The 25,836-nt window shown below is 34.0% G+C and overlaps 3 protein-coding genes and 1 long non-coding RNA gene across 9 annotated transcripts; 3 read left to right on the top strand and 1 right to left on the bottom strand.

Moving 5' to 3' along the window:
- Positions 1 to 3,410: 3,410 nt before the first annotated feature.
- LOC135147251 (uncharacterized) lies at positions 3,411 to 3,875 on the bottom strand. The gene has a single exon (XM_064080141.1). It carries the CDS (start codon positions 3,873 to 3,875, stop codon positions 3,411 to 3,413), a length of 465 nt encoding a protein of 154 aa, XP_063936211.1.
- A 417-nt stretch (positions 3,876 to 4,292) lies between these two features.
- On the top strand, positions 4,293 to 9,501 carry LOC135147115 (uncharacterized). Of its 5 annotated transcripts, none has more exons than XR_010284607.1 (9): positions 4,293 to 4,679; positions 4,758 to 4,990; positions 5,084 to 5,142; positions 5,226 to 5,269; positions 5,675 to 5,887; positions 6,095 to 6,269; positions 6,456 to 6,759; positions 8,133 to 8,255; positions 9,195 to 9,501. It is a non-coding gene; the product is annotated as an uncharacterized LOC135147115 (long non-coding RNA). The 5 variants fall into 5 exon arrangements; XR_010284609.1 differs by having other exon boundaries at positions 4,814 to 4,990; positions 9,195 to 9,500; XR_010284608.1 differs by having other exon boundaries at positions 4,772 to 4,990; positions 9,195 to 9,500.
- Positions 9,502 to 11,034: 1,533 nt separating this feature from the next.
- Positions 11,035 to 14,640, top strand: LOC108227860 (14-3-3-like protein B). The gene is made up of 4 exons (XM_017403225.2): positions 11,035 to 11,635; positions 12,990 to 13,112; positions 14,076 to 14,192; positions 14,293 to 14,640. Exons 1-4 carry the CDS (start codon positions 11,159 to 11,161, stop codon positions 14,359 to 14,361), a joined length of 786 nt encoding a protein of 261 aa, XP_017258714.1. The 5' UTR covers positions 11,035 to 11,158; the 3' UTR covers positions 14,362 to 14,640.
- Positions 14,641 to 15,362: 722 nt separating this feature from the next.
- On the top strand, positions 15,363 to 24,937 carry LOC108225712 (probable DNA helicase MCM9). Of its 2 annotated transcripts, XM_017400641.2 has the most exons (20): positions 15,363 to 15,656; positions 15,962 to 16,064; positions 16,488 to 16,587; positions 16,689 to 16,827; positions 17,906 to 17,972; positions 18,290 to 18,464; positions 18,590 to 18,689; positions 20,131 to 20,228; positions 20,309 to 20,374; positions 20,527 to 20,619; positions 21,048 to 21,164; positions 21,628 to 21,700; positions 22,301 to 22,367; positions 22,662 to 22,743; positions 22,978 to 23,099; positions 23,174 to 23,238; positions 23,424 to 23,533; positions 23,648 to 23,695; positions 23,801 to 23,953; positions 24,601 to 24,937. In XM_017400641.2, exons 1-20 carry the CDS (start codon positions 15,544 to 15,546, stop codon positions 24,660 to 24,662), a joined length of 1,953 nt encoding a protein of 650 aa, XP_017256130.1. In that variant the 5' UTR covers positions 15,363 to 15,543; the 3' UTR covers positions 24,663 to 24,937. The 2 variants fall into 2 exon arrangements, with proteins under 2 accessions (XP_017256130.1, XP_017256131.1); XM_017400642.2 differs by lacking the exon at positions 24,601 to 24,937 and having other exon boundaries at positions 23,417 to 23,533; positions 23,801 to 23,941.
- The last annotated feature ends 899 nt before the right edge of the window (positions 24,938 to 25,836 follow it).

Here is a 25,836-nt window from a genome sequence, read left to right as displayed (position 1 = left end):
TACCGACTGAGGAGATGGTCCTGTACTCAGTACTCCTATTAAAAAGTGTAGATAATTATAATTTAATGATAAAATAAATGTTCTGTAATACTTTAAATTTTAAACTCCGTTTTAATCAGATTGTCTCGTTCAAAAATATGTTTAATGTTAATTGAATTCTAAAATGAAAAACTAAGCTCCCTAGAACAACGATTACCATGAAGGGAAAAAAGCTCAATAAAATGAGCTCTCCCTATTAACTATTCTCTCCGTTTCCAAATAAATGTAGTTTGATGTTTTGATACGCAATTCTAAATCAACTATTCTCTCCGTTTTCAAATTAATGTAGTTTGATATGCAATTCTAATTTTTTAGTTCGTATGATTAAAATAAATATTTAAAAAATATAAATAAAATATATTTAAGCCATAGAGATATAAGATACACATAACACTGATGTTTTTCCTTCATTGTTCAAGAAGTTCGATCCTGGGGAATGCATGATGCATTACAAGTGACAGAAATTAAGACCACGTCATAAGAATTAAGAAATGTGCAGCAAAGAGTAAAAAAACTTTCATTGTCAGAATTATGTTAACATCTAGGATGTACATGTTTGGGCAAGATATGAGACCCGGTCTAGAGGGTGGGCATCCAGATCGACCGCCAACCACGCATAGGCCCAAAAATTAGATACTTTCATACATTTGTTACTAGTATACATGAGTAACTTAAATTTTTTTATTATTTTAACCTCCCTCTGTACGTTTGATCTCCTGATGACGGGTGCATATGTAAATATCATCAAGTATCAGTTCATTTTTTGTTTTTTACATCCAATACACATACTAACACTAGTATGATACTCCTTCTGGTCTATAATATAATTATAGGTCGTTTGATTTTTTATACGTAATTTTAGGTGCTTTGACCACATAGTAAATTTTAATATTTTTGTAATTTTTTTCTGAATAAAAATATAATATTCAGAAAAAAATTACAAAAATATTAACATTTGCTATGTGGTCAAAGCATCTAAAATTACGTGTAAAAAGTCAAACGACCTATATTATGGACCATAAGGAGTACATATTTTTAATATCTCTCTGGTTTTTGATGTAATATTGTCAATATATCTCTAATTCTTAACAAAAAATAGGGTTCATATTTCTCTTTTTGCCCTGGGCTCTCAAAAGGTATGAAACAACCCTGAAGATGATTACTGGATTTTTCCGATAAAAACCGGTTTTTATTTTTGTTAACCCATCTATTATCTATTATATATCTAATAGAGCAACCTTGATCAATTTAATTCAAAATGACTTAACTGTCCTTTACTCAAAATACATATTTCACATATAGAGAGGTCATTATTGACTTTTAACATTAATGTATTTTATTAGACATTAATGTCTAATCATTAATATACATTAAATTACTTCATATTTAAAAATCCAATACATATATGTATAATATATTTATATTTATGATTTGATAATAAATAAATAAATATCCAGTGCTATAAAAAGCGGGAATCAGAAAATCGGCGATTAATCAAAATGATTAATAAGATCATTATTCAGAATTAAATTTATTTATATATGTAAAAATAATATATAATGATTTTTAAAATTTTAGATTACCCCCCACAAATTTTGTAAATTCGAATATTCAGCCTTATTTTCAACCAATTAGCCATCGATTTTAACCGAATTTCGCCAAATTCTATTATATATCTAATACAACAATAATGAGTGATTTAATTCAAAGAGACTAATATGTCATTACTCACTATAAATATTTAATATTCTACCTGATTTTCGTCTAATTAATCCAGTTTTGACCAAATAATCATCGATTTAACTGAATTTTGTCAAACCGGATTAAAATTCTGATTATCGATTAATCAGTCAACCGACCGGTTTTTAGAATATTTAATTATTATGATTTCAAAAAATTATATATATATATATATATATATATATTTGAATAATTATAAATATAATATATAACTATATGACAAAAACTCTAATTCAGCAAGAATCTAATTTTTTGTATCAAATTCTCAATAATTTTAGGAGGGTGGTAATTTAATTATATAATAAAATTTTAAATAGTGTATATTTTTTGTCTTCATATTTTAATAAATATCATAATACTGACTTAATATATAAATATATATACAATTTAAATTATTTTTATAATACAAATAATCTCAATTTAAAAAAGATGAACATATGTCAAAAAAATAATTTAAAACATCCCGTGCTTTACACGGGTTAAAAAGCTAGTTTGAATAAAAAGCTGAAAGCACATAAAAAAAAAGTGAGAATGCTGGTGTTTGTTTCAATACTTTTACTTGTTTTCCAGTTTAACTAATATATTTTTTAATTTTATTCTCACTTGTATTTTATTTTTTTATTTTAAGCATGAAGCAGTTTTCAAATTTATCTAACGGCGAATGTTTAACAACTTGACTTTGAGTAGCGAAAAAACATATGATTCAGATTATCATGAAAATTTTAAAAAGGCCAAGATCTCGCGAACTTTAGGGAGAAGGTGGAGAAACTGAATGATTAAAGCCTAGCTTTATAAATAGTAGGGATGCTAACTTTTGTTTCACGACTTCTACTTATTTCTCAAACGTTTCATTCACTTATAAGTCTTAACTTACTTCTTACGTTTACTTCACTTATTTAATTTAAGCAAAAATCACTTATTTTAAACTTAGCCAAACGGCTCCTTTGTATTGTGATTTGTGCAGTGAAATGCATTAACAAAAAAAAAAAAAAAAAAATTCTTCCATGCAAAAAAAAACAAAAAAAGATTTTCTTATATCATCTTTATTAAATATTTAAATTAATAAAAGTCGGGTCCTATTGAGATTTTGAGATTTGAGAGTACTAGCAAGTTACCATCGTGTGTCAAACTACCCCTGGACACCGGGCTGCAGGATATTGCATACTTTTTTTTGAGAATGAGAATTTTATTAAAACTCCCTCCGACAATAATGTCTCCAACAAACAAGATGGAGGAGACGAGAATAAAATAAAACAGTTAAGCTCACGAGGAATTCTAGCCAGATTATACGCTACCTTGTTCGCCTGTTTTTTAACATGACTAACTGAGATCCTAGCAGAACTTCCGATCTCTTCCTCATATTGTTGCACTAGGTCACCACTCTCGAGAATATTATCATGGCCATTGTTGATAGCTTGAATACTTAATAACGAGTCACTTTCCACAAGGGCTCTCTGCAACATCTCGAGACAACACCATGGCTTCCCATATACCTGTTAACTCAGCTTCCAGGACTGTAACAGCCCCTGAAAATTGCATAGTTTTGCCTGCAATAAAATGGCCTTGGCTGTTTCTGAGGACCATACCTACAGCAAAAGAGTTCTGTCCCGCTACAACTGATGCATCTACGTTTAATTTGAGGTGATCCTCCTGTGGAGGTCTCCATTTGTGATCAGTTGAATTTCCTGCTCTCCATACACCTGCACTGAACCATACTTTTTATTTGCTATTTGCCACTCTTCCACTTGTTTCCTGCTCCATTGAATCCCAAAGGCTGCTGACATTAACCTATTTTTAAAGACTCTCTTATTTCTCACAAACCAGATATCCCATAACACAGTGGCGATTCTTATCAGAACATCATTTGGTGCTTTTGACAACATATTGAGAAACCACTCATGAGCATATTCTTCCTCTCTGTCATTGTAGTTGAGATTGACTTCACTCCAACAATCCTGAGCAAACTGGCAATCGAGGAAGAGATGATTCACATGCTCTATATCTCCCACACACAGAGAACAACCAACCGAGACTAGAACACCTCTACCTCTTAGCAGATTTCTAACTGGCAGCGAATTACGACAGAACCTCCACATGAAAATCTTGATTTTATGAGGATCTGCAGTCTCCAGATTTTACTCCAGCCATTCGATGGATAAATTCTTTCATTTATAGTGTGACTTTTACACCATTCAAAGTAACCTGATTTCACCGTGTACCGTCAATTAGAAGTATGGACCCAGGCAATCCTGTCTCAAGTACACCCTTGCGGAATACCGGTATTTATTATGGCATCTGCATCATCACTATTAAAATGAAGTCTTACTTTGTTTTCATCCCAAACTTTGACATTCTGTTGGAAAAAATCACTCACTGTAATACTTTGATATCTACTTCTATATATTAAAAGGGGACTAGGGGCAAAAAGAGCAAAAAAAAATGCCCGTGAAATTACATATATACCCCTATTTTATACAGAATTTCTACAATGCCCTCGGCTTGTTATGCTCGTGAATACTCTTCGTTTTCTTGCTGTGTGCTCTGCCAGTTTCTTTTCATGTTTATTGTTTGTTTGCTCTTCAATTTGCTTCAGTATTCTCTCGTTATCATGTTACAGCTTTAGCTTTTTTATAAATCACTTTCGTATAATTATAAATTTTTTAGAATTCGACGAGTAACACTACGATTGTGTTTTGTACTGGTTTGCCTCTCATGGATTGGGTTTTAGGAAAAAGGGAATCTCTGTGTGTATATCAATTGGGTGTACGCGGCACACCCGTCTTTTCGGTGGTTTCCCGAAAAAGAGTTGCAAATCGAGGCTGTGGCTGAGGCTGACCAAGAAGTTGCCGAGTTGCGGGGGACGCTGAAGCGGCTGCAGAATGCTACTCGCCGGGAACCAGGTATGGTTTCTCATATCATGATTTGTTTGCCCTTACCTATTTCATTATTACAAAAATGCCATGCTCTGTAACCCCCAGTAAATCATTGATAGGGAAAAGAATCGATATACACACTGATAATTGAATTGAATCAGAGACAAACAGGAATATATTGTTTGTTTGATTACAAATCTTGAGTTTGAGGGGGTGAAGGATTCAAGACATATTCAGGTTCAAGGTTTATCAATTTCTCAAGGGGTTTGATAAACCCTGAACATGGGGTTTATCAAATTCTTCCGTCATTAGTCTGCAATACACCAAAGTAAAACCAGGTTTGATTTTTGTTGTTTTTGGGGTATTGCAATAAGTATATGTGTTTTTGTTTTGATATTGATTATTCTAATCATTTCAGTCTAACTTAACAGGTGGCTGAGGGTGCCAGAACGGCCTGTGCTTCGAATTGATAATTAAAATTTTAAGCGAGGTTAGCTTTTTTGATATCACATATAATATTATTGCAGTTTTTGATATTGTGCTGATAAAAATGCTCTGCTCTGCATGATACAGAATTTTAGCCTTCAGTACTTCAGATTCACTCGTAAGCAAATGAGGTATTGATTAAACAATCCTCTTGACTGATCAATATAGTATAAACCTTTCATAGGTGAATTATATTGTGTCGAGTTCAGTGGAAGTTTATCTATATGTCAGCATAAATAATGGACTATATAAATATTATTAGTTACTATGAGGTGAGATAGGAAAGTATATTATATTTGATCCTGTTTTCCTATTATTCTCCATGTTCTGCTTGAGTGTGGATTTCTTTTGATAATTGTGTTTATGTGACATAAAGTTTGATGAATTGTTTGGGGTTTTTTTAAATCTACTTATATATATTAAAGCATAACCAAGGGCTTAATATGTTAAGAAATTGGATGAAAAATTATGTAAAAACCCTTACGCGATATCAAATTGCAATCGTGCAATCATTTCACCATGTTTTATCTATGCAGAATCTTTTGTTCATCATCGCACAGCCAAACCCAAAAGGGAGCGTCATGGAGAGATCAAGTGATTAGGTTCCGACATAAATAAGTTTTGTTCAGCTGTTGTTCAATTTGGGTTCTGCCATGTTCTTTGGTTTTTGCGAAGTAGAGTCAGTTTCCGTATTCTATTACGAATAGAAGAAACAACCTGAAGGGGTGAGACAAATCCTATAGAGGCAGGTATTTTGATCCTCTATTTTGCTGTGCTTTTGATGTGTTTTGTTATTTAACGTGTTATGATATATGTGGCACAATTTCCTGGTGTTTACATGGCTGTTTCGTCCTTTAAAATTGACCTCCATGTGTTTGATGAAAGTTCCTGACATTTGATAAAAGTTTTCTGCAAGTTATATGTGCCAATCTTATGTTCTTATTTATTGGTAACAGTCCTCAAGCTGTTCAGGCGGTTCTTTTATGTGCTCAGCATTTGGGATCACGTCATGCTAGGGCAGGGCAATTGATGACCAAAGATCGGGAAGAATACATCTGATTCAGTTAACAAACACCAAACTATGTTGATCTTGCTGCGAGTCAAATATGTCGGAAGCCATTCAGAGAGCAAGTAATTTATTTCTTTGTATTTCATGCATATTTTATCTCACTTTTGTAGTTGCGCATCTGCACCATTACTAGAGTTATGAATTGCATATTGCAAGACAAACATTGCACAATGTTCACTGGTACCATAGAAGCAATATCTGAAAGAATCTTACAACAATTAGATGCTAATGTTATGTCGTCTTTTTAGATGGGCAGGGTTTACCGAAGCCAGGGGAGACTATCCATTTAGCCACCACAAGTTAACCTTTCAATATTATGAAGCATCAGAGCTCAGGATCGGAAACTGTAAATGTTGGTCCTTAAGGCCATTTTGAAATTATGAAGCCCTAACCCAACTGAATTAGCTCTACTGTTGACTTGGAAGAAATGATTATGCTCTTCTTAAAGTTTCTCCAAGTGTAGTTACTTTGACTGGTAGCAGTTACCCTTGCTACATCCAAGCATATCATTTGACAGATTCTAATGGCGGAAGGATCACTCTGCACCCTAAGGTTAACCATCCTTCTATGACTTTTTACAAATTCAGTTTATATTCTAAAGTTCTCTATTGCCCATTGCAATATGTTTGTATTTATTCAGTGCATATTAAGGATTTAATAAAGGTAATTTCCAAAGTAAGGAAAGCTTCCAACTAATAATGAAAAGCTCTAGGTTGAAAGAGAAGGTGTTAACAAATGACCTAGACGAACAATTACAGGCTATGTTGCATATATTTAGGATAAATAACTAGAAGATTTGCCTTAATATCTTGTATATGGTAATAGCGTCTAGCTTTTAATCTATAGTTGACAAGCTTGCAGTAGTTGACAAAATCATCAGAACTGTTTTAGGTATTAAATTTGACAGCAATTGAACTAAGCCGTGCAGATATCAAAGTGGGTTTATCTGGTCCACTGGTTTACATGGATGGATCGTCAAGTTCCTAACTTTTGACATCGCCGAACTAAAAATTGCATGGAACTGTAAGACGAAAAAGATTAGTATTTACTTTAATTTTTAAGTTCTTATTAATATTTATAGAAAAGAAATAAACCAAGTCGGCGTATATCTCCGCTTTGCTTCTGTGCTTGCATGTTTTGTAGGCATCACCCTCCTCCTCTGTCGGCAGCTCCCTTTCTTGAGCTAATATAAATGTCTTCGAATAACTTTGGTGTCTCTAATTAATATATGCTTTGGTGTTTACTGATTTACCAAGGTGTTCATCGATGTCCCTAGGTGGTATTATGCCTTCCAAATTTAATTATCAACTAATCTTATGCGTGACTGGTACACTTCCAAATACATTCAATTTTCTTAATTGTCGACTTTCTTCCGGACTAGATTGGTTCACAATTTCAGCAATCGTTGCTTTAAAGATTGTTCATTTTTATTAACTTCATTATTCAGTGCTAATACTGCTCCTTTATTTCTCTGCTTATTAAGTTTTGGGTTGTATATGTTTCCTTTTAGAAGTGGCTCACTTGATCTTTATGGTTGTACGAAGCTAAGATTGGTGCAGATAGTTGTGACTTGTGAGGCTATGATTATTGCTGAACAACGATATTATCTTATGTAATGTTTTAGTTTTTTGATTTTATTCTATTTATGTGTGAAACATTTTATAAAGGTGGCATTAGCGCAATTCGTAAAACAACTTTCTTCAGGTAACTTGCCTTTTATTACTCTAGACATAGCTTTAGGGCTGAAAAGTTGAAAATTAGAACGGGTAATATGGATTCGGATGGGATGCAATTTGTTATTGATAGATATAACTTGCATTCATATGGAAAATGAATGAATTTGAATTCTATTTTGTTATTGGGAAGAATATGAAGACGAATTTCACTGAATATTCTTGTTTCATTGATAAATAACTTCCTGACAGGCAAGTGGGTCAATGAATTTGGATATGACATCTCCAAAGAAGCTCACTCGAAAATTGTTTCTAAAACAGATGGTTGTAGACTTTTTTACAAGCGAAAGAAGGATACTGTACCATGTCCAATATGTAAGGATGTACTTCCTTTTCTCTTCTAATTTTTGGCAAAAAGAGTTACAATATAGTCCTGACCTCTTAAGTAAGATAAAAAAAAAAAAAAACTTGAGCTAGAAGCTCGTCACCAAGATTTTTCTTTTGTATCATAATGGAACAACATTTGCTATGAACTTTCACCAGTGTGATCTTTGCGTTATACCCTGATCCATACCGTGCTTCATTAGTTTTTTGGCCATGACAAACATGAGGCGCAAACTATAAAATTTTACTGGTTTTCCCTATATCTCATTACCACTTACCCGATAAATTAGTGCTCGATAGAGTTATAATCTTAGTAAAATTATAATCTATTCAGTTCCTTTAATCTTGATAAATTAATAATGTTGATATGTCAACTAAATTTTTTGGTTATGAGCCTATTAACTTGAGTAGAGGTTTTACCGTATCAATTGGGTACTTGAATATAAGTGTGGTTCACAAAATGTTTTCGAAACATATATAAATTTAAGAGTTGTTCTTATGACATGTGAGCTTTGTCTAAGCTTCTGTAAAAGTAGTTTACCTATTTTCTTGCGTCTCCATTTAAATGTATGATAAGCCTCATGGACATATCATATGACTATTTCTTCCACTTGATCAAAAAATTAGGCAAAGTTAACTACACTTATACTCTAAATCTCACATGCGTGATCCGGTTGACTCCCTGTCATTTTTCTTACATCTCTATAGAACTTCGTTCACACTTTTCTTTTTATATTGTAATTAACTATCTTTTTATATCCCATCGTGGTATCCAACTCTAACCCAGGCGCTTAAAAAATAGATGTGTTATGTATTTGTTTGTATATGAATGTATATGCTCAAATGTCATGCTGTAGTTATGTAACAGACATCGTGATATATACCATGCTCAAAATTAATGTGTTGCCTTTTTTTTTCTAAATGATATAGATACTGAGAAGGAGATTAAGGGATATAAGGAGTGGAGAACTGAAGGTTCTCAAATTCTTCTGACGGATTCAGAAATTTTTTCGAATCAGATTAAGGGCTTTTCGTGTTTATAGTTTCATACAGTTGTTGGGTAGATGATGCGTGATTTAGTTTGGGCAGAAGCCAAGTTGTATCCTTCTAATGTAAAGTTTAGGTGATACTATTTGTTAGTGATGGTTTTAAGTTTAACTTTGTAAAAGAATAAAAACTATCAATAAGTTATTTATAATATTCATTTACACAAATGTTGACTGGGATTATTTATAATAATATTTATGCTTAACCTTTTTTTATAAGGTGTACAATCTGGTACAAGATTGTAATCTCAAAGAATATGAAAGATGTCCCTGGAAATTTAGATAATAGATTTTATATTCAACTTTTGTGAATGAAAAATATCTTTAATGTAAAAAAATATTTGATGCTTTACTATGCACAAAAATACAAACGAATATAAGGCTTTATTAAGTCTTATACAGTAGTGTGTATATTCTAATCTGAATTTCTTTAAGGGATATTGTTTTAGCTTTATACTCCCCGTTAAGTTCTTGATCTATATTTTTATACCGGTCTGATGCTATGTTAATTATCTTTTGCTGACTTGTGTATGTCATACATAGAAGTAGCACTAGACTTGTGCATCACCGGATAAAAAAACAAACGATATAGGGTCAAAAATAATAAAATTTCTACTCGAGCATACTCCACTCTGTCGGTGTATTTTCGTTATTGCGCCGCATTATAAAAAAAACAATAACATGAAATTATATGCCCGTGCCTTACACGGGCTTCTACGCTAGTTGCATACTTGTAATACAACTGGGAAAAGGTAACAAAATCGCCAAATGAAAGAAGTGTTGGATAATATTCGTGCAGGATATCACTTATTAGGTAAGATTTGATATCATGTACTACCAAAAGTTAACGTGTACTTTCATGCTTCTGTACCAAAATTGAAACCTAAATATTAATTTTATATTGTATTGGCGTGGTGTTTTCGGGTAGCAAATTATCGGATCTAATTTTAGTACTTTTGTCGGTGTTAACTTTGAGAAGAAAAGGCCCAATACAATAGCCTAGCCCGTTGGAGCTGGGCTGTATTTCTCCACTTACTATTTTTTTAATCGATAAGACCATTTTCTGGAATTAGGTCTGATTAACACTGGTTGACATGATGTTTCTGGAATTAAGAAGCATAAACTATGAGTGAAATAAAAAAAGGGCATAAAGTTCATGATACCATTTGACATGCATAGCATTACTCAAACAAAAACTAATTTATAAATTAATATTTTTAGTGAAAATCGATGTTATCATACAGTCCATTAGATGGTTTAAGAATTGGTCACATTGTTGAAATGTCGTGCTCTTGAAAGATTAATTAATGAAGAAAATTTGTTGTTCCTATCATCTTTTTTTGTTTTATTTAAACTAAGTTCACATCATCTTATTAAATCAACTATACTCCTTTTGTTTAAATATATTAATTTTTTAACTTTTTTCACGCATTTTTAGGAGTTTTGACCGCACATCTAAAATTATTTTTAAATTTTTTTTGTGAATAAAAATATTAGTGATATGCTTTTGTTCACAAAAGAAAAAAAATAAAAAAAAAATAAATTTATGTCTGCAGTCAAAACTCTTAAAAATACGCGACTATTAAATTTATTAAATCCAAATAGAGGGAGGGAGTATTTTATTTTCCTAGATTAGAATAAATCAAAAAGTGAAGATATAATAATAAAACTATAAATTTGAGTATACAAATAAATGAAGTAAAATAAAAGTTGGAAATAGAAGCGTGGACCTTGGATATATATTTGTGGGATACCATTTACTCTTTCCATTTACAAAAACTGTAGTTTCTTCTCCACCCCCAAATCGAAAAAGCAGATCAGATCTAAACCAAACAAACCCTAATCTCAATGGCCACACGCGAAGAGAACGTCTACATGGCCAAGCTCGCCGAACAAGCCGAGCGCTACGAAGAAATGGTCGAATTCATGGAGAAAGTCTCCGACACCGTCACCGACTCCGACGAGCTCTCCGTCGAGGAGCGCAACCTCCTCTCCGTCGCCTATAAGAACGTCATCGGCGCTCGCCGTGCTTCGTGGCGCATCATTTCGTCGATCGAGCAGAAGGAGGAGTCTCGTGGCAATGCCGATCATGTGGCGACGATCAAGGAGTATCGGGCGAAGATCGAGGCCGAGCTTTCCAAGATCTGTGATGGAATTTTGAAGCTTTTGGATGCTAAGTTGATTCCGGCTGCCAGTGCCGGGGACTCCAAGGTGTTTTATTTGAAGATGAAGGGGGATTATCATAGGTATATGGCGGAGTTTAAGGTTGCTGATGAGAGGAAGGAGGCTGCGGAGAATACGCTTAGTGCGTATAAGGCTGCTCAGGTATATCTTTGTGTCTTGTGTTTACGGAATTGTGATATGTTTTTATTGAATGTCGCATAATTTGTCTGTGTTGTTTGCTTATATCAATGGATCAATAATTTGGTATGATATTTTTATCAATTGCAGGTTTGGTTTATATTATGTTATTGTGTTTGTTATTTTATAATAATGTACATACATGATTCTTTCTGTGTTTTGTTGTGTATATATTACATTAGATGATGTTTGGTTGTGTAATTTTTAATGGAGAAGTAGTAGTCTGTCATTACGTTTGTTCAATGCTAACCGTGTAAAGGACTTTGTGAACAAAGAGCTGTGCGAACCATTTGTGTTTATGTGTTTTGTAGTTTATTTGTGATGAACATGGTGATTGTTATTTGGAGAGCCACTGTTTCTGGCAAATATGTTGATGATTAATAATCTAGATGGTAACTTGATTTACATGTGAAACATTGAACTCCTTTTGTTATGTGTTTATTCCAGTGTTGCAATTAAATGTAGATAGTCTCAAGTAAAGTAAGAAGATAAGAACGGTGTACCTTGATCTAGGAAATGTAGCTTGCTTATTGAAATGTGGAAATGGGAATCGGTAATGAGAATGAGGGGTATGGGAATGGGTATCCAAGAGGAGTGTAAGGAATGATTTACCCTGCAAGTGGGATTGAGTATCCCATTCCAAGTCACAAAATTGCTAATCCAAACACCAACACATGGGTTTGAGGTTCCGATTCCCGTTAACTGGGCTAATTAACCATGAACCAAACGCATCCTAGGTTTCAGTATTAATGCATAGTTATGTATTCCTCAGCTGTTGCATATCAGTACACTTTGCTTGTTAGTTATTCTTCTCCCAAATGATTGGGCTGATAATTTCTTTGCTGCAGTTTAAAAATCCCAAATTCAATGGTTTTTACAATAAATTTATAATAGCCTGTCCATTTGCTTTCTTATTTATTCTTTGCTTTTTCTTTTTTTTTGTTCGTTTTCTGTTTTTTTTGATTTTGGACAATCACTGAAATTCGAATGCCTTGTGCACACGCCTCCACTCATACTTGAACTCTCAACCTCTTGTTATCAAGAGGAGAGCCAATCATGGAAATTGAATACGTTATGCACACATGTCTCGACTCAGGCTTGAACTCTCGATCTCTTGTTATTAAGAGGAGAGGGGTTAATGCTAGCTAAACCTTGCATATTGTTCATTATCTTTTTCCTACGTCATTTTGTATGTTTGCCACACAATCAGACCATATGCTATACCTTCTTTTTACAGATATTGTTGTTGCTTGTAACTTTAAGAGTTGTCTGTTAAATTTTTTGTTAATATGTCCTATTATCTATCTTTGCTTTGCAGGATATAGCAAACTCTGAGTTGGCTTCTACACATCCAATTAGACTTGGACTGGCTCTTAACTTCTCTGTTTTCTACTATGAAATTCTGAATTCACCTGACCGAGCATGCAACCTTGCAAAACAGGTGACACTACAAATGTTCTAGGCTTCTAGCATCTTCGTTATTATTTCTCTTTCTGAATTTTTAACTTTGTATGGCTGTCAACTTACTGTTATTTGGTGGGGACAGGGTAAAACACATATATTTATAAAGCTGTGAATTGTTCCTAAATGTTTATTGAGAGAAAAATGAGAATTATGTATGATTGAAAAATGTGTGCAGCTTCTTTTTGTAGAGTATTAACTGTTGTGTACTAGATTTGTTTTAAAATACATCCATTGAGTTTTAAAAATCTTAAAAATATGATAGTCCGTAGACTGTAGCACAGATGATCTCCTTATAACATTATTATTATTCAGTATATCTAATTTCTGTTTTAGTGTTTTTAGGCTGCTACAATATGAACCACTCAAATGATATCATAATGTGAGACAACTTCCATATCATTCATTGGTTGACTTCTTTGGAAACAACACATCGTCATTGTGTTTTTAGTTGTATATTTTAAGCTCATTTACGTGTTTAACTAATATTTAACCTGGAAATTACTAGTATACATCTTCAATGTCAAGCATGTCAATATATATCTATTCAGATTGAGCTTACGATTTGAGCAGCTGTTCTTTCGTATTCTTGTACATTATAATACTTGAAGGCTGTACCACAGTTGAAAGATGGATAATATAACCAATTAAAAAGGCAACACTCTTGGGTCTTACCCCATAGGACTTCGGAGAGGGAGCGAGTATTGAGATTATGTGCATTTATATGTTCCAAATTGCAGCCAACTATTTATGACTGCTGTACTTGTCCATCCCATGGTGGTTTTTGTAAAAGATGTTTTCTTTAATGATTTTATGGCTTTTCGATATATTCAGATATAGGACATCTTCAGTGGCAACTGGCAAGCAACCTTGTAAAATCTAATTTAGGAATGGTGGGCACAATTAAATATAAGAAGTGTACTGATATTTGTTTTTATGCTAGGCTTTTGATGAAGCCATCGCAGAACTAGATACACTGGGAGAGGATTCTTACAAGGATAGCACTCTGATAATGCAACTTCTTCGAGACAATCTGACTTTGTGGACTTCAGATATGCAGGTATCACTGCGTCTTCAACTTAAATTGAATGTTCATGTTGTGAATAACCTGACTAAATCTTCAGCGGTGTTAATCAAGTAACATTGTTGTATGTGTATAGGATGATGCCGGAGAAGAGATCAAAGAATCCGCCAAGAACGAGGATGAGCCACAGGCTCAGGCGCAGTGAAGCGTATTGTATTAGCAAAGTTATCATGCTTCATCTTTTGCTGTTTTTAATTGAAGAAGTTGCTTGATCCCTTTCACCAATTTGTTATTGGGCTCTCCCAGGGATTTATGAACCCTTTTAGATGAAAGCAATTTCTACTAGGTTTTTATTTTAATCTTCAAAGATTATTCGCCACCTGTGATTGTTGTTTTGGTGGTTTTATCATGTTGACAACCTTAAATTGCTTGCTTATAATAATTCTGCAATGAGCAAAGACTTTCTTGCTTTTGGATTATCAAATTCTCTCTATTTTGGCATGAATGTTCATGTTGTCACAAAATTTGGCAAGTAGACTTGTAAACAATTCTACAGAATCCACCTTTCGCTCGGAGCATATTCCATACTGCAGTTTAGCATCATTGTTTAAATTGGTTAGTTTTTAAGCTTATTTTGATTTTTACTAAAGCTTTCAAGTATATCATATCTTTTTTAATACAAATAAGTGCTTATTGCTTAAAGTAAAAAAGTGAAGTAGAAGTTAGAACAAGTTAAGACTTATAAGTGATAAAAGTGTTTGGGAAATAAGTAGAAGCCGTGAGACAAAAATTGGTACTCGTAGCTTTTTTTAAGTACTTCTTGACTTCTTACACAAACGGTATAAATAAGTGCTTTAAACTTATAATTCAGAGGCTGGGCTTATAAGCTCGTGCCACACCCACTATATGAATTTAACTACTGAATACATAATGAATTATAATTTTTTCGATCACAATAAATTTTACTTTTTATTTTTATATCAATACATAACAGTTCAGGGCAGACTGTTGAAGGTCTAGTTTCATTGTAAATGGTACTATCAAATATGTGTTCCATCTTAAAAAAGCCAAAACGCGACGTAGATGCGAGTGGTACTAATATTAGATCTAAATATTATTTTTGCTCTGTTTTTGATTAAAAATAAACAGTAAACATGAAAAGCAATGCAAATCTAAAAAATCAAAAATTTTGCATACAATTACTACCAACAAAGGATAGAACATTTAAAATTATAAATCATTAATATTAAGAGAAAGTAGTTTATAACTATAAAAGTAGAACCATTATTCCCGCCCAAATCAACATAATACCCTGTATTGATTGAGAACCCAACAGCAACAAGGGAGTAACATTCTGGCGTCCCAGGGCAATTGATTCAGAAGTAGAATGGAAGATGAGCAGGAGAATATTAGAGGGTTTCTGGTCGATCACTGTTCCGATCAACTCTCTTCTATCCTCCTTTCCCCTGATACTCGTCTTCATTATCCTCTCCTTCTCGAGTACGTCTCTCTCTCTCTCTCTCCTCTCTCTCTCTCTCTCTCTCTCCTCTCTCTCTCCTCTCTCTCGTCTCTCTCTCTCTCTCTCTCTCTCTCCTCTCTCTCTCTCTCCTCTCTCATCTCTCTCTCTCTCTCTCCTCTCCCTCTCCCTCTCCCTCTCCCTCTCCCTCTCTCCCTCCCCCTCCCCCTCCCCCTCCCCCTCTCCCTCTCCCTCTCGCTCTCTCTCTCTCTCCCCCCCCCCCCCCCACCTCATACATCCCATTGTCTATATTCTGACTTTATGAAGCAACTTCAATTCGAATATTCAGATTTGCTGAGTTACTGGATTCCAATCCTAAGCTCGCTAATTCGGTTTTTAATCAGCCGGCTTTGTATCTGCCAAAATTCGATAAAGGAGCGAAGGAAGCTCAGGTTTTGTATCTGTCCGTTATACATTTCTGCATTTCTCTATTTGTTATGTTATGTGTGTGTGTATATTCAGCATTTTTAGATTTCAGTTATTACTACTTAATGCTTAAGCTTCACAGTCAATTTTTAGCAAGGCTCTACACTTATTGTACTCTATTATGTTTACTGAATGTTTAGCAAGGATTTTTGAGTATCTACTTTTCATTTTAATTTATCAGTGGATTACGATTTGTATTATATTTATACTCATCTAGGTTTTATTCAATGCACCAAGCTTGCAACCTGACAAAATCTTCCTCTATTATTGCAATACCAAGATGGAAGCGCTAAAAATTTTAATAATCGTCTTGCGGATATTTTTGATATCTTTGTAGTTATGCTTTTAAAAGGACTAAATTGATCTCTCTCGATATTGACATGTACAAGGAAATATTGCGCAAGGAATTAAAAAGTTTGAGGAATGCAAGTGTGAAAGACTATGTGCATGTTCGGATCAATATTTGCGGTTCTCCTCTGGAATTTCCTGGTTCGATTTCTCTTTCTTTCTTATGCCCTACTGCTCCTTTGACTTTCTTTCTTTCTTCTTCTTGTTTTTTTAATTTGAACTGGTGACCATTTTGTGGTCAGAAACATTTCCAAGCATTGGTCGAGTGAGAGTGAAACATCGAGGGATCCTTCTCACTCTTAAAGGGACTGTTATTAGGTCTGGAGCAATAAAGATGGTGGAAGGTGATAGGACGTTTGAGTGTAGAAGATGCAAACACAGGTGGATTTTGTGCCCTTATGCTTGCTTGTACTTGTGAATTACTGTTTTAGCCAGATCTTGGTACAACTCTCTTGTATGTAGTATTAAATCATGAAAAAGACTGTTATCAAATAAAACAATCTACATGATGCTAATCTGTGATGATATTTTGCTACATGTGGGATTATATGACAGTATTAGATTGTCATGAAAATGTAACTGATAAAATTAGTGACAAGTGTATTGGGAATTGTCTTGTGAAATATATAAAGCATCAGTGCAGCAGTGTGTGTGTGATAAGTCTTAGCAGAACCATTTAAGTGCATTAAACTTATAAAAATTCTGAAGACTCCATCACACGCTGTTATACGTTCAATGATTTACAGAATCTTGAGTCAGCACTTGACATATTGACCCAACAACTTCGTGAGTTAACAATTTATGTGGTTTTCTATCTTTAATATCTCTATATCTACAGTACTCTTTCCAAATTGGGCTACAAATTAAAAATGGTGTCAGGTAAAAGTGACATCTTTTCAATCTGTGCTCAAATTTTCGTGATGGATGTTGCATAGTAAAGAGAAAGTTACATTGAAGGAGTGATATCTAACATGTACTGGATGTCATGACTCATATATTTGTCAGAGTTAATATTTTACTGATGATACATACATTGATATGGTCTGCCAAGACAACGAATAAATTTTCTTCAATTGATTTGGTGCTCAGTGTACATGTAATTAGTGTTGATGCGCTTATCGTAGTCTTGTTTGATCTTTGTTTCTCTAGCATAATTTCCTGTAGTAAATGTTCCCATTGTACTCTAGTTTTTCAAGTCCAACTTCAGATTATCAGTTGCTGATGATTATAGTAAGTTAACTGCGGAACCATCATGTTATTAGAAATTTTGATTATTTATGATATTCGTATCAAGTGTTTTTTCTATGGTGTTGTTTTTACATGTGTGCACTTGGTTTAGAAATACATTTGGTTGCTGGCGTGATACTGTTGCTACTACTTGCTGACAGGAATTAAGGCTTTCAGAATCAAAGCTGACTTTAGCTCCCCACATCCGTGGGGAAATTGTGTCTGTATGCAGGTTCAAAGTTTCTCCAGAGCTGGAAACTGGGAATTCTGTACCCAAGCCAACGTTTTGTCCCTCAGAGGTTTACTTTCTCACTGCATAGAGTAACTTTTGACTGAAGCTCTAGTATTTTTCCGACCTTTTAATATTTAATGTTTCGTTTAATCCTGTACTGATTCCAGAAAAAATTGCAATATAGTTTTACAGCACCTTAAAAATTTAATGTAGGATTGGAGGAGAGTTTCTTTCTAATTTTCTATTTATAAGGTGTAATGTATATAGTTAATTATTTTTCTCTCTCGAATATGTGTTTCTTTAATTGTTTTGAAAGTATCTTCATGCAGTATATGGTACTTAATTATCTGCCATAACAAACAAACTCAATGTCTGTATTAACAGAAGCAGAAGTATTGTGAGAGCACCAGTTTCAAGCTTCTGGAAGAAAACATAGTATGTCATGATTACCAGGAGATAAAAATTCAAGAAAGTACGCAAGTCTTGGATGTTGGTGCTATCCCTCGTTCAATTCCTGTTATTCTGAAAGATGATCTTGTAGACATTGTTAAAGCTGGAGGTAGAACATCTCTAAAGCTCATACTTGTTTTACCAATGAAATATGCACTATATTAATTTACATCAATGTTGAGTAGATGTGCTGGAATATCTACCTGTTTCTTATTGATACTTGTATATTGTCAGATGATGTGATCGTCACAGGAATTCTTACAGCAAGATGGTCCTCGGATATGAAGGACGTCCGCTGTGACCTTGATCCTATACTAGTTGCAAATCATATGAGGTAATTTGGTTTTTTCCTTTTGTTTTGATTTAATTTTAAAATTGCTCTATAATTCCACCAGTCCAAGTAATCAAATGTGCAAAGGCATCCTGAGAATAAGCACCGCGTGCAAACTTGAAGCTTAAAATACATTACATCTCAATATATAGACTCATGCACATATATATTTGTAGTCTTGTAGATACTAAAACATGAGAGATTGATGAAACTAATAACAATAAAATTCCAGAACAAGTCAATACAAAGTTAACAAGTCCTAATAGAACTTTTAGTTCACTTCAACAACGCTTTAGGCTTGTAGCATGTTGTTTTTTACCCCACATCGGTTGTGGAAGGGTCATATACTAGTCAGAAAGTGTCTATTGTACTCATTGCTATGAGGCCTTCTGAAAGGTGCCAAAAAAAAATATGTGTGGGCTTGATCCAAATCAGACAACATAATGATGTCAGAGTTAAGGTGCAAAAAGTACTATCAGACTAAGTTACCGGGACTCGGCTAAAAGTGTCCAACATGGATACGTGTCGGAGTGTCGGACTCGGCAATAATTTGAAAATTCTACATGTTTTTGGCTTAAAATAAGTGTCGGAGTGTCCATACCCATGTCCGAGTGTCGAGTGTCCGACACGGGTACTCGAGACAAAATGAAGAGTCCGGGTAACATAGCTATCAGAGCTTAGGTTTCAGCAATCTCTGGGTAGACTGCTCCATGTTCCGAAACTGATGTGTGAAGGAGAAAATTGATTCCTTTATTGAGTAGTGTTGATAAATAAGTGTCTGGATAGTATGAGTCCTGTCTGAGAGGTGCCTAAAATCAAAGCTATTTTCATATTACTGATGACATCTATGTGTGTAATATCAAATGTGTTATATCAAATATGTTCAAACTATATGACTATTAAGACCTTAAAGATGAAACAAGGGGTTTGGAAAGGATTCCAGCAATTGCATGTTATAAGAAAAGAATCTGTGCTTTTAGTTGACCAGCAAGACATGGTACCTAAGAGTACAGTTTTTTTTTTCTGAAGTGCAATTGCTAGGATAGAAGTAATTGGGTCAAGAGTGAGAAGAGATGTGTAGGCAGGTCAATAGGAGCTCTAATAGGTTTCAGTGGAGACAGATAAGTCCTGTTTTGGTTGAGATTAGCAAGCAGAGGAAGATAATTTCTTGTCTTTCTAGAATCTTTGTTGATAATAGTTGTATTGACAAATCTAAAAATTCATGTATAAAAGTACAAAGGCTATGTAAAATTGAGAACATCAATACATTAAAGAGGCTTATGTATATGGTGATTGTTCTTATTGAACTCAATTTGAAAGTGTTCAACTAATGAGATCCAAGCAGATCTTGACTCCTAATTGGGGAGAATGGTTTTACCTGCCATGTGTCATATGAGCAATTGATTATGATCATGACTTTACTCCTGCTATATTCTCATTTCAGAAGAACAAATGAGCTGAAGTCCGATGTAAATATCCCAGATGATACTATTATGGAATTTAAGAAGTTCTGGTCGGAGTTTCGAGATACCCCTCTAAAAGGTAAAAAAAATATTCTATTTGATGTGTAAAACTTCTTTATATTTACTTCCATCGTTAATATTGTGAATTTACCTTGCCAGGAAGAAATGCAATTTTGAAAGCTATATGCCCACAAATTTTTGGACTCTTTACAGTAAAACTTGCAGGTAACTTGGTTAACATTAATTCTCTTTTATGTTAATTTTGAAATGTTTTGATGGGACTATTTGAGATTTTTGTTGCTTCAAAGTTGTGTTTTATCTTTCTTTATGTTTATTACATCTGGTATGCTAAATATACAAAATTTCTATCAATCTAGTTGCACTGACACTTATTGGAGGCGTGCAGCATGTTGATGCATCCGGTACAAAAGTCCGAGGAGAGTCTCATTTGCTACTAGTTGGTGATCCAGGTAGTTCTTGGGTCTTAGTTTATATAACATTCTTCTTTTGCTACCTATGGTATAGGTCACAACTGTAAGTGTTAAGGCCGTAGAGATGAAAACAATATTAATTTTTCTTTGCTTTTTATATGGCAATCACTAAGAAAAGATTAAGGTAAGATTTTCTAGTAACAGCTGTATTTATTGATTTCTATCGGTAGTTATATCACCTATGTAATGTCTAGAGTCAAATACCTTTGACTCCAACTATTCCCCAAGTTTAATGACATCAATCTAGTCTGCTGTAGTTTTAGGCTTATGATTAATATTTACATATTACATTGAAACAATAAATTGTAGAAAGATTATACTCTGATTTTCTTACAGAGGTCTAACAGTGACCGTGTGTCCAGTCAAATATTTTAGGAAATGGATATAAATATTAATGCTGATTTCAGGTACAGGGAAGTCCCAGTTCTTGAAATTTGCAGCTAAATTGAGCAATAGATCTGTTATTACGACTGGCTTGGGGAGCACTAGTGCTGGATTGACTGTTACAGCTGTTAAAGATGCAGGTACATAATATTTTGACCTGATCTTTATGCTACAACTTTGAGCAAGATAAGAGGTGCAAGTTGATTCTATTTCGACTTGATTATGCTGTGAAATTGAGCCAGATTATATATTTATATAACTTTATAAGGTGCTATAATGTAAAGACAAGTTTCTCCTCAGAGTTGCTACTTGTGTTGCAATTTTATGAATGAAACTGTGGGTCTCTATGGATCTATGCTCCTCTAATAGGTTTATGCTTGGTAATGGCTAGTGGACAAAATTATTTCTATCATTGTCGAAGATTAGGTATCTCAAATATATTACATGCAGCATCACTTTTTGGTGGACACAAAATAGAAAATAAATGAATTTAAGGTTCCTATGATCTTTAGATACTATAGGGTTTTCTTTTCCTTCCACTAATTATGGTCATCCATAGAGCCATGTTTATGTACTTCCCCTAAATATTATTATTGTTATTAGGAGAATGGATGCTCGAAGCTGGGGCCCTGGTGTTAGCTGATGGTGGACTTTGCTGCATAGATGAATTTGATAGGTACCACTGTATTCAAAATCTTAACCACCCTTTACCTTTCCTTCTGACTAATCATTAAGTACAGTTTTGGGAGTGCTTGCAATTGCTAGAGTGGGGGCGGGTTAATAGTTGATTAGCTATACACCCCTTCTGCTTAGGATATCTGTCTGTTATGTTTCAATGAGATGTATACAATTAATATTATGTATATGAAATTGGGGTTGATAGATGCACTAGAAATAAAGCACATCATGTATTAGGGTTCCTAACCACTTCAAGTAGTTACTGTGAAGACAATGTTATATCAAACTAATAACCAAATATAAAATCTGGTGAGCTTATGCCAAATTTTAGTTGTCACTATATAATATTCTAATTCGAACAATCTAGTTGGCCCAACAGGTGTCAGTGTTCCGGTAATGTTTTTAATGATTAACAATCTGGTATTGTTCGACTCCCTTTGGACTGTGATTTGAGTGGAGTGCGAAAGATAATGGGCTGGCAATGGAGACGTGAAGAGAGAAGATTCCAATTCCATGCTCCTTTGCCGCTGCCCACCGTTCATTAGTCTCTAAAAGAGGAAAATTTAAAGTCAAACTAATACAATTCTCCTTTTGGCAGTATGAGGGAACATGACAGGGCAACTATACACGAGGCAATGGAGCAGCAGACCATTAGTGTTGCAAAGGTGCGCTTAAGTATTTCCTATATTGATGTAACATTTTTGTAAACTGGATAAAGTTTGCTTCAATGTATGGAATAAGATTTTCTTTCAGGGTGCATTTAGTTTTAGAAAATATGCTGATATTTCAAATGTACGGTCGTATACAAGTACAGGCAATAATTTACTGATATACGGTGTTATCTCAGTATTAAGAAAGGATAAAGTCTTTGTTTAAGTGCTTGTTTATTTAGTTCCTAAGTTTCTTTAAGATGTAGAAAATGTATTCCTTATTTATATGAATGACATTCTCAATTTCAGGCTGGTCTTGTAACTACTCTCAGTACACGGACAATTGTATTTGGTGCAACAAATCCCAAGGGACATTATGATCCTGAACTATGTAATATTTACAGAATTGTTTTTATGTTTTATTTTATGAACCTTTAAAAGTTGATATCCTTGATATGAATATGTTGAAATTACTTAAGTTATGTAGGTAACAGCAACCTTTAATGTATTAGCTAATTAACTCAATAACTTTATATTGTAGTCAGTGGGAGATACTTATTTATATATCCAGGAATACTTTAAGCAATTTTCTGGCTAACACATCTTCTTCATCAACGCAACTCAGCACTCTCTGTCAACACCACACTATCTGGACCCTTGATTAGCAGATTTGATATAGTTCTAGTCCTACTAGACACGAAGAATCCAGAATGGGATGCAATTGTTTCATCTCACATTCTTGCAGAGGTGCCAATTATTTTTAAACTTGATTCTATCAGCTTTGAAGTCCTAAATGATGATTTATTGTAACCAATATGCAGGCTGTTGCAGAAAAAGGTTCTGACGAAAATCTCCAAGGTATTTGGACGCTTACGATGCTTAGAAGGTGAGATTCTCATTTTTTTTTTTAATATCATCTCAAATAGATGAATTTGACAATTTTTGATGTCCTAACAAACTGCTGCTATGATGCAAGTAATCATGGAGTTTAACTCTGCTTGCATAAGCTGCATTAGCTTTTTTGTAGTTAAAAACATTTTTCAAGCAAGTATTTATTTCTTCAGCTGGCAGGTATCTTCACTATGTAAAAGCTTCTTTCAAGCCAGTTCTTACAAAGGAGGCCGAAAAAGTAATCTCGAGCTATTATCAGCTCCAAAGAAAATCAGCAGCTCAAAATGCAGGTTTAACCATTTGAACATCTTGTTTCTGATGATGCAGCTGCAAATAGTTTGTCTAGATCTTGTACTTCCAATGCTTGTTTGTCCGAAATTTACAATATAATATCTTCAACGCAGCAAGGACAACTGTGCGGATGCTTGAAAGTTTGATAAGACTGGCTCAAGGTTAGTAGATTATAATCAACACTATCTACAATATCATTCCATCAGTAAAATCTTTGCATTTTCAATATGACTAATTATTAATTCGCAAGCACATTAATGCTTCAGCACATGCAAGGCTGATGTTCAGGAATGAAGTCATTCAGCAGGATGCCATTACAGCCATCTTGTGCATTGAATCGTCCATGACTACCTCTGCTATAGTTGATAGTGTTGGAAATGCGCTGCACTCTAATTTTACTGAAAACCCTGATCAGGAATGTATCCTTTTTGCCCATCTTCCTCTGCTTGAAATTTGAATACATGCATGCATGTCACATGAGGTTAAATGACCAAAATAGCACGCAATAAGGTGCAAGGGCCTAAAGTGGCAAACGTACAAAAGTTGGTCCACTAAAATTCAGTGGGGGCTTTTTTGGTAACCCATTTCTTATGTGTTACACTGAAAAAAATTATGTTTAGTTGCAAAACATTCCCTGAATGTGTTACCCAGAAACACCATTAAGAAAAGGGATTTGTGAGCATTTGTATGCCATATAAAACAAGACAAGATGCAATTTTTTTTTTGTTTTATTTGTTGCGTCACATCGTTATAATGTGTTTTTTTGTTCTATATTGTTGCTAAAACTGGCAAATTCTTCATGCATTCTATTCTTTTACCTTCAAATCGTTAAAAAGGTCCAATGTCCATCAAATGGTCATTACAGGTCATATATACATCCATATAGTTTCAGTGAACGTAAGGGTGGCCAGCGGTCCATATACAATTTGGTTTTAAGTTTGTCTAGCACTATGTTATATATAGGTCAGTAGTATTTTAATGCAAACACTTATTTTGCACATATGAAGTGCAAAATATAAGTAGCCTTTGAATTGGATGTTACTAATCCTTGACGAAATTCACATAGATGTCAAGCAAGAAAGGACGATCCTTAAAAAGCTGGCTTGCGGGGAAGAAGAGTCAGACTGACATAATACTTGCTGCAAGAAGGATAGGTACCAGAGACTCTTTGCAGGAACATCACCAAGTAATATGTTTATATTACTAAATATTTGAATTTTTGACTCGGCCGCTATATCTTGTCAAGGCTGTAAATTGAGCTACCAGGTTAATCAGATTTTTTTTAATGTTGCTTAATTAGTCTGTGACAGGGTAATAGATATTCAAGTTGGCTCTGGTATATTTTGAGAACTTCCATGTAATATAACACTACTGAATGAAAAGAGTTGTTTTTGGCAGGATTGTTCCAAATTTTCTTTAGCTACCTTTCCAACAGTGTCATAGTGCATTTTTTTTTCATATATTATAAAATAAAAGATCCCACTGATATAGGATCATTAAATTGTATGTCAATCACAACAAAATTCCTTATATTCATTTTTATTATAATAATATATTTAAATTAGGAAAGAGAAAATAGTGGATAGAAAAATGTAGTAAATATAAAATAGTGAGGTCCAAGAGTGTAGAAAAGAAGGAAAATGAATTTTTTATTCTAAACAATGAAATAGGACTAATGATTACCTAAAAATATAGGATGACTGGTGAATTTGAGGATGGGCCAACGATTCACTAGCTAAGATATTGTTGATTAGTGAATCGCTAAGATATCATTGAAGCTGTATTTCATATCACATTCCTTGTATTTGAGCTTAGAAGCTCTTTTGGGATAGCAAATTTGTTCATTCTCCTTCGGCAGGCACAAAAGATTGTAGACTTGTGTCTCCGATGACACTTGGGTATGAATTCACAAGTTACATCTTATTATTCTAATGTAGGCCTGAAGAATTATAAATCTTAGTCTTTTTGGTCCGGGAGAACGCAACAAAATGTAATTGAGCTCATAAAAGAAACTATTAATACGAGGGAAGGAAAAAAAATGAATAACGGCAAAATTATTATGAGGAGATTTGAGAACATATTGAATGAAGAAGGAATGTACATTCTAATTTAAGATGCAAGAAATGAAGAGAAGCAATGAAATTTTTGAACAATCAATTATAATTTGGTTCAAAATTTTATACCATTTCTTCCAAATTTGTTAACACCAACCAAACCTAAAGATGCGGACTAGGATATATTTTTGCAACAAAAACAGGGTCTTAGCTAAAATCAGAGTCTGTTCAAAATATCCAGACAGGAA

This window comes from Daucus carota, chromosome 6 (assembly GCF_001625215.2).
Source record: "Daucus carota subsp. sativus chromosome 6, DH1 v3.0, whole genome shotgun sequence".
Taxonomy (NCBI): domain Eukaryota; kingdom Viridiplantae; phylum Streptophyta; class Magnoliopsida; order Apiales; family Apiaceae; genus Daucus; species Daucus carota.
The sequence above is the reverse complement of the archived record's forward strand: the minus strand, read 5'-3'. Positions and strand labels throughout refer to the sequence as shown.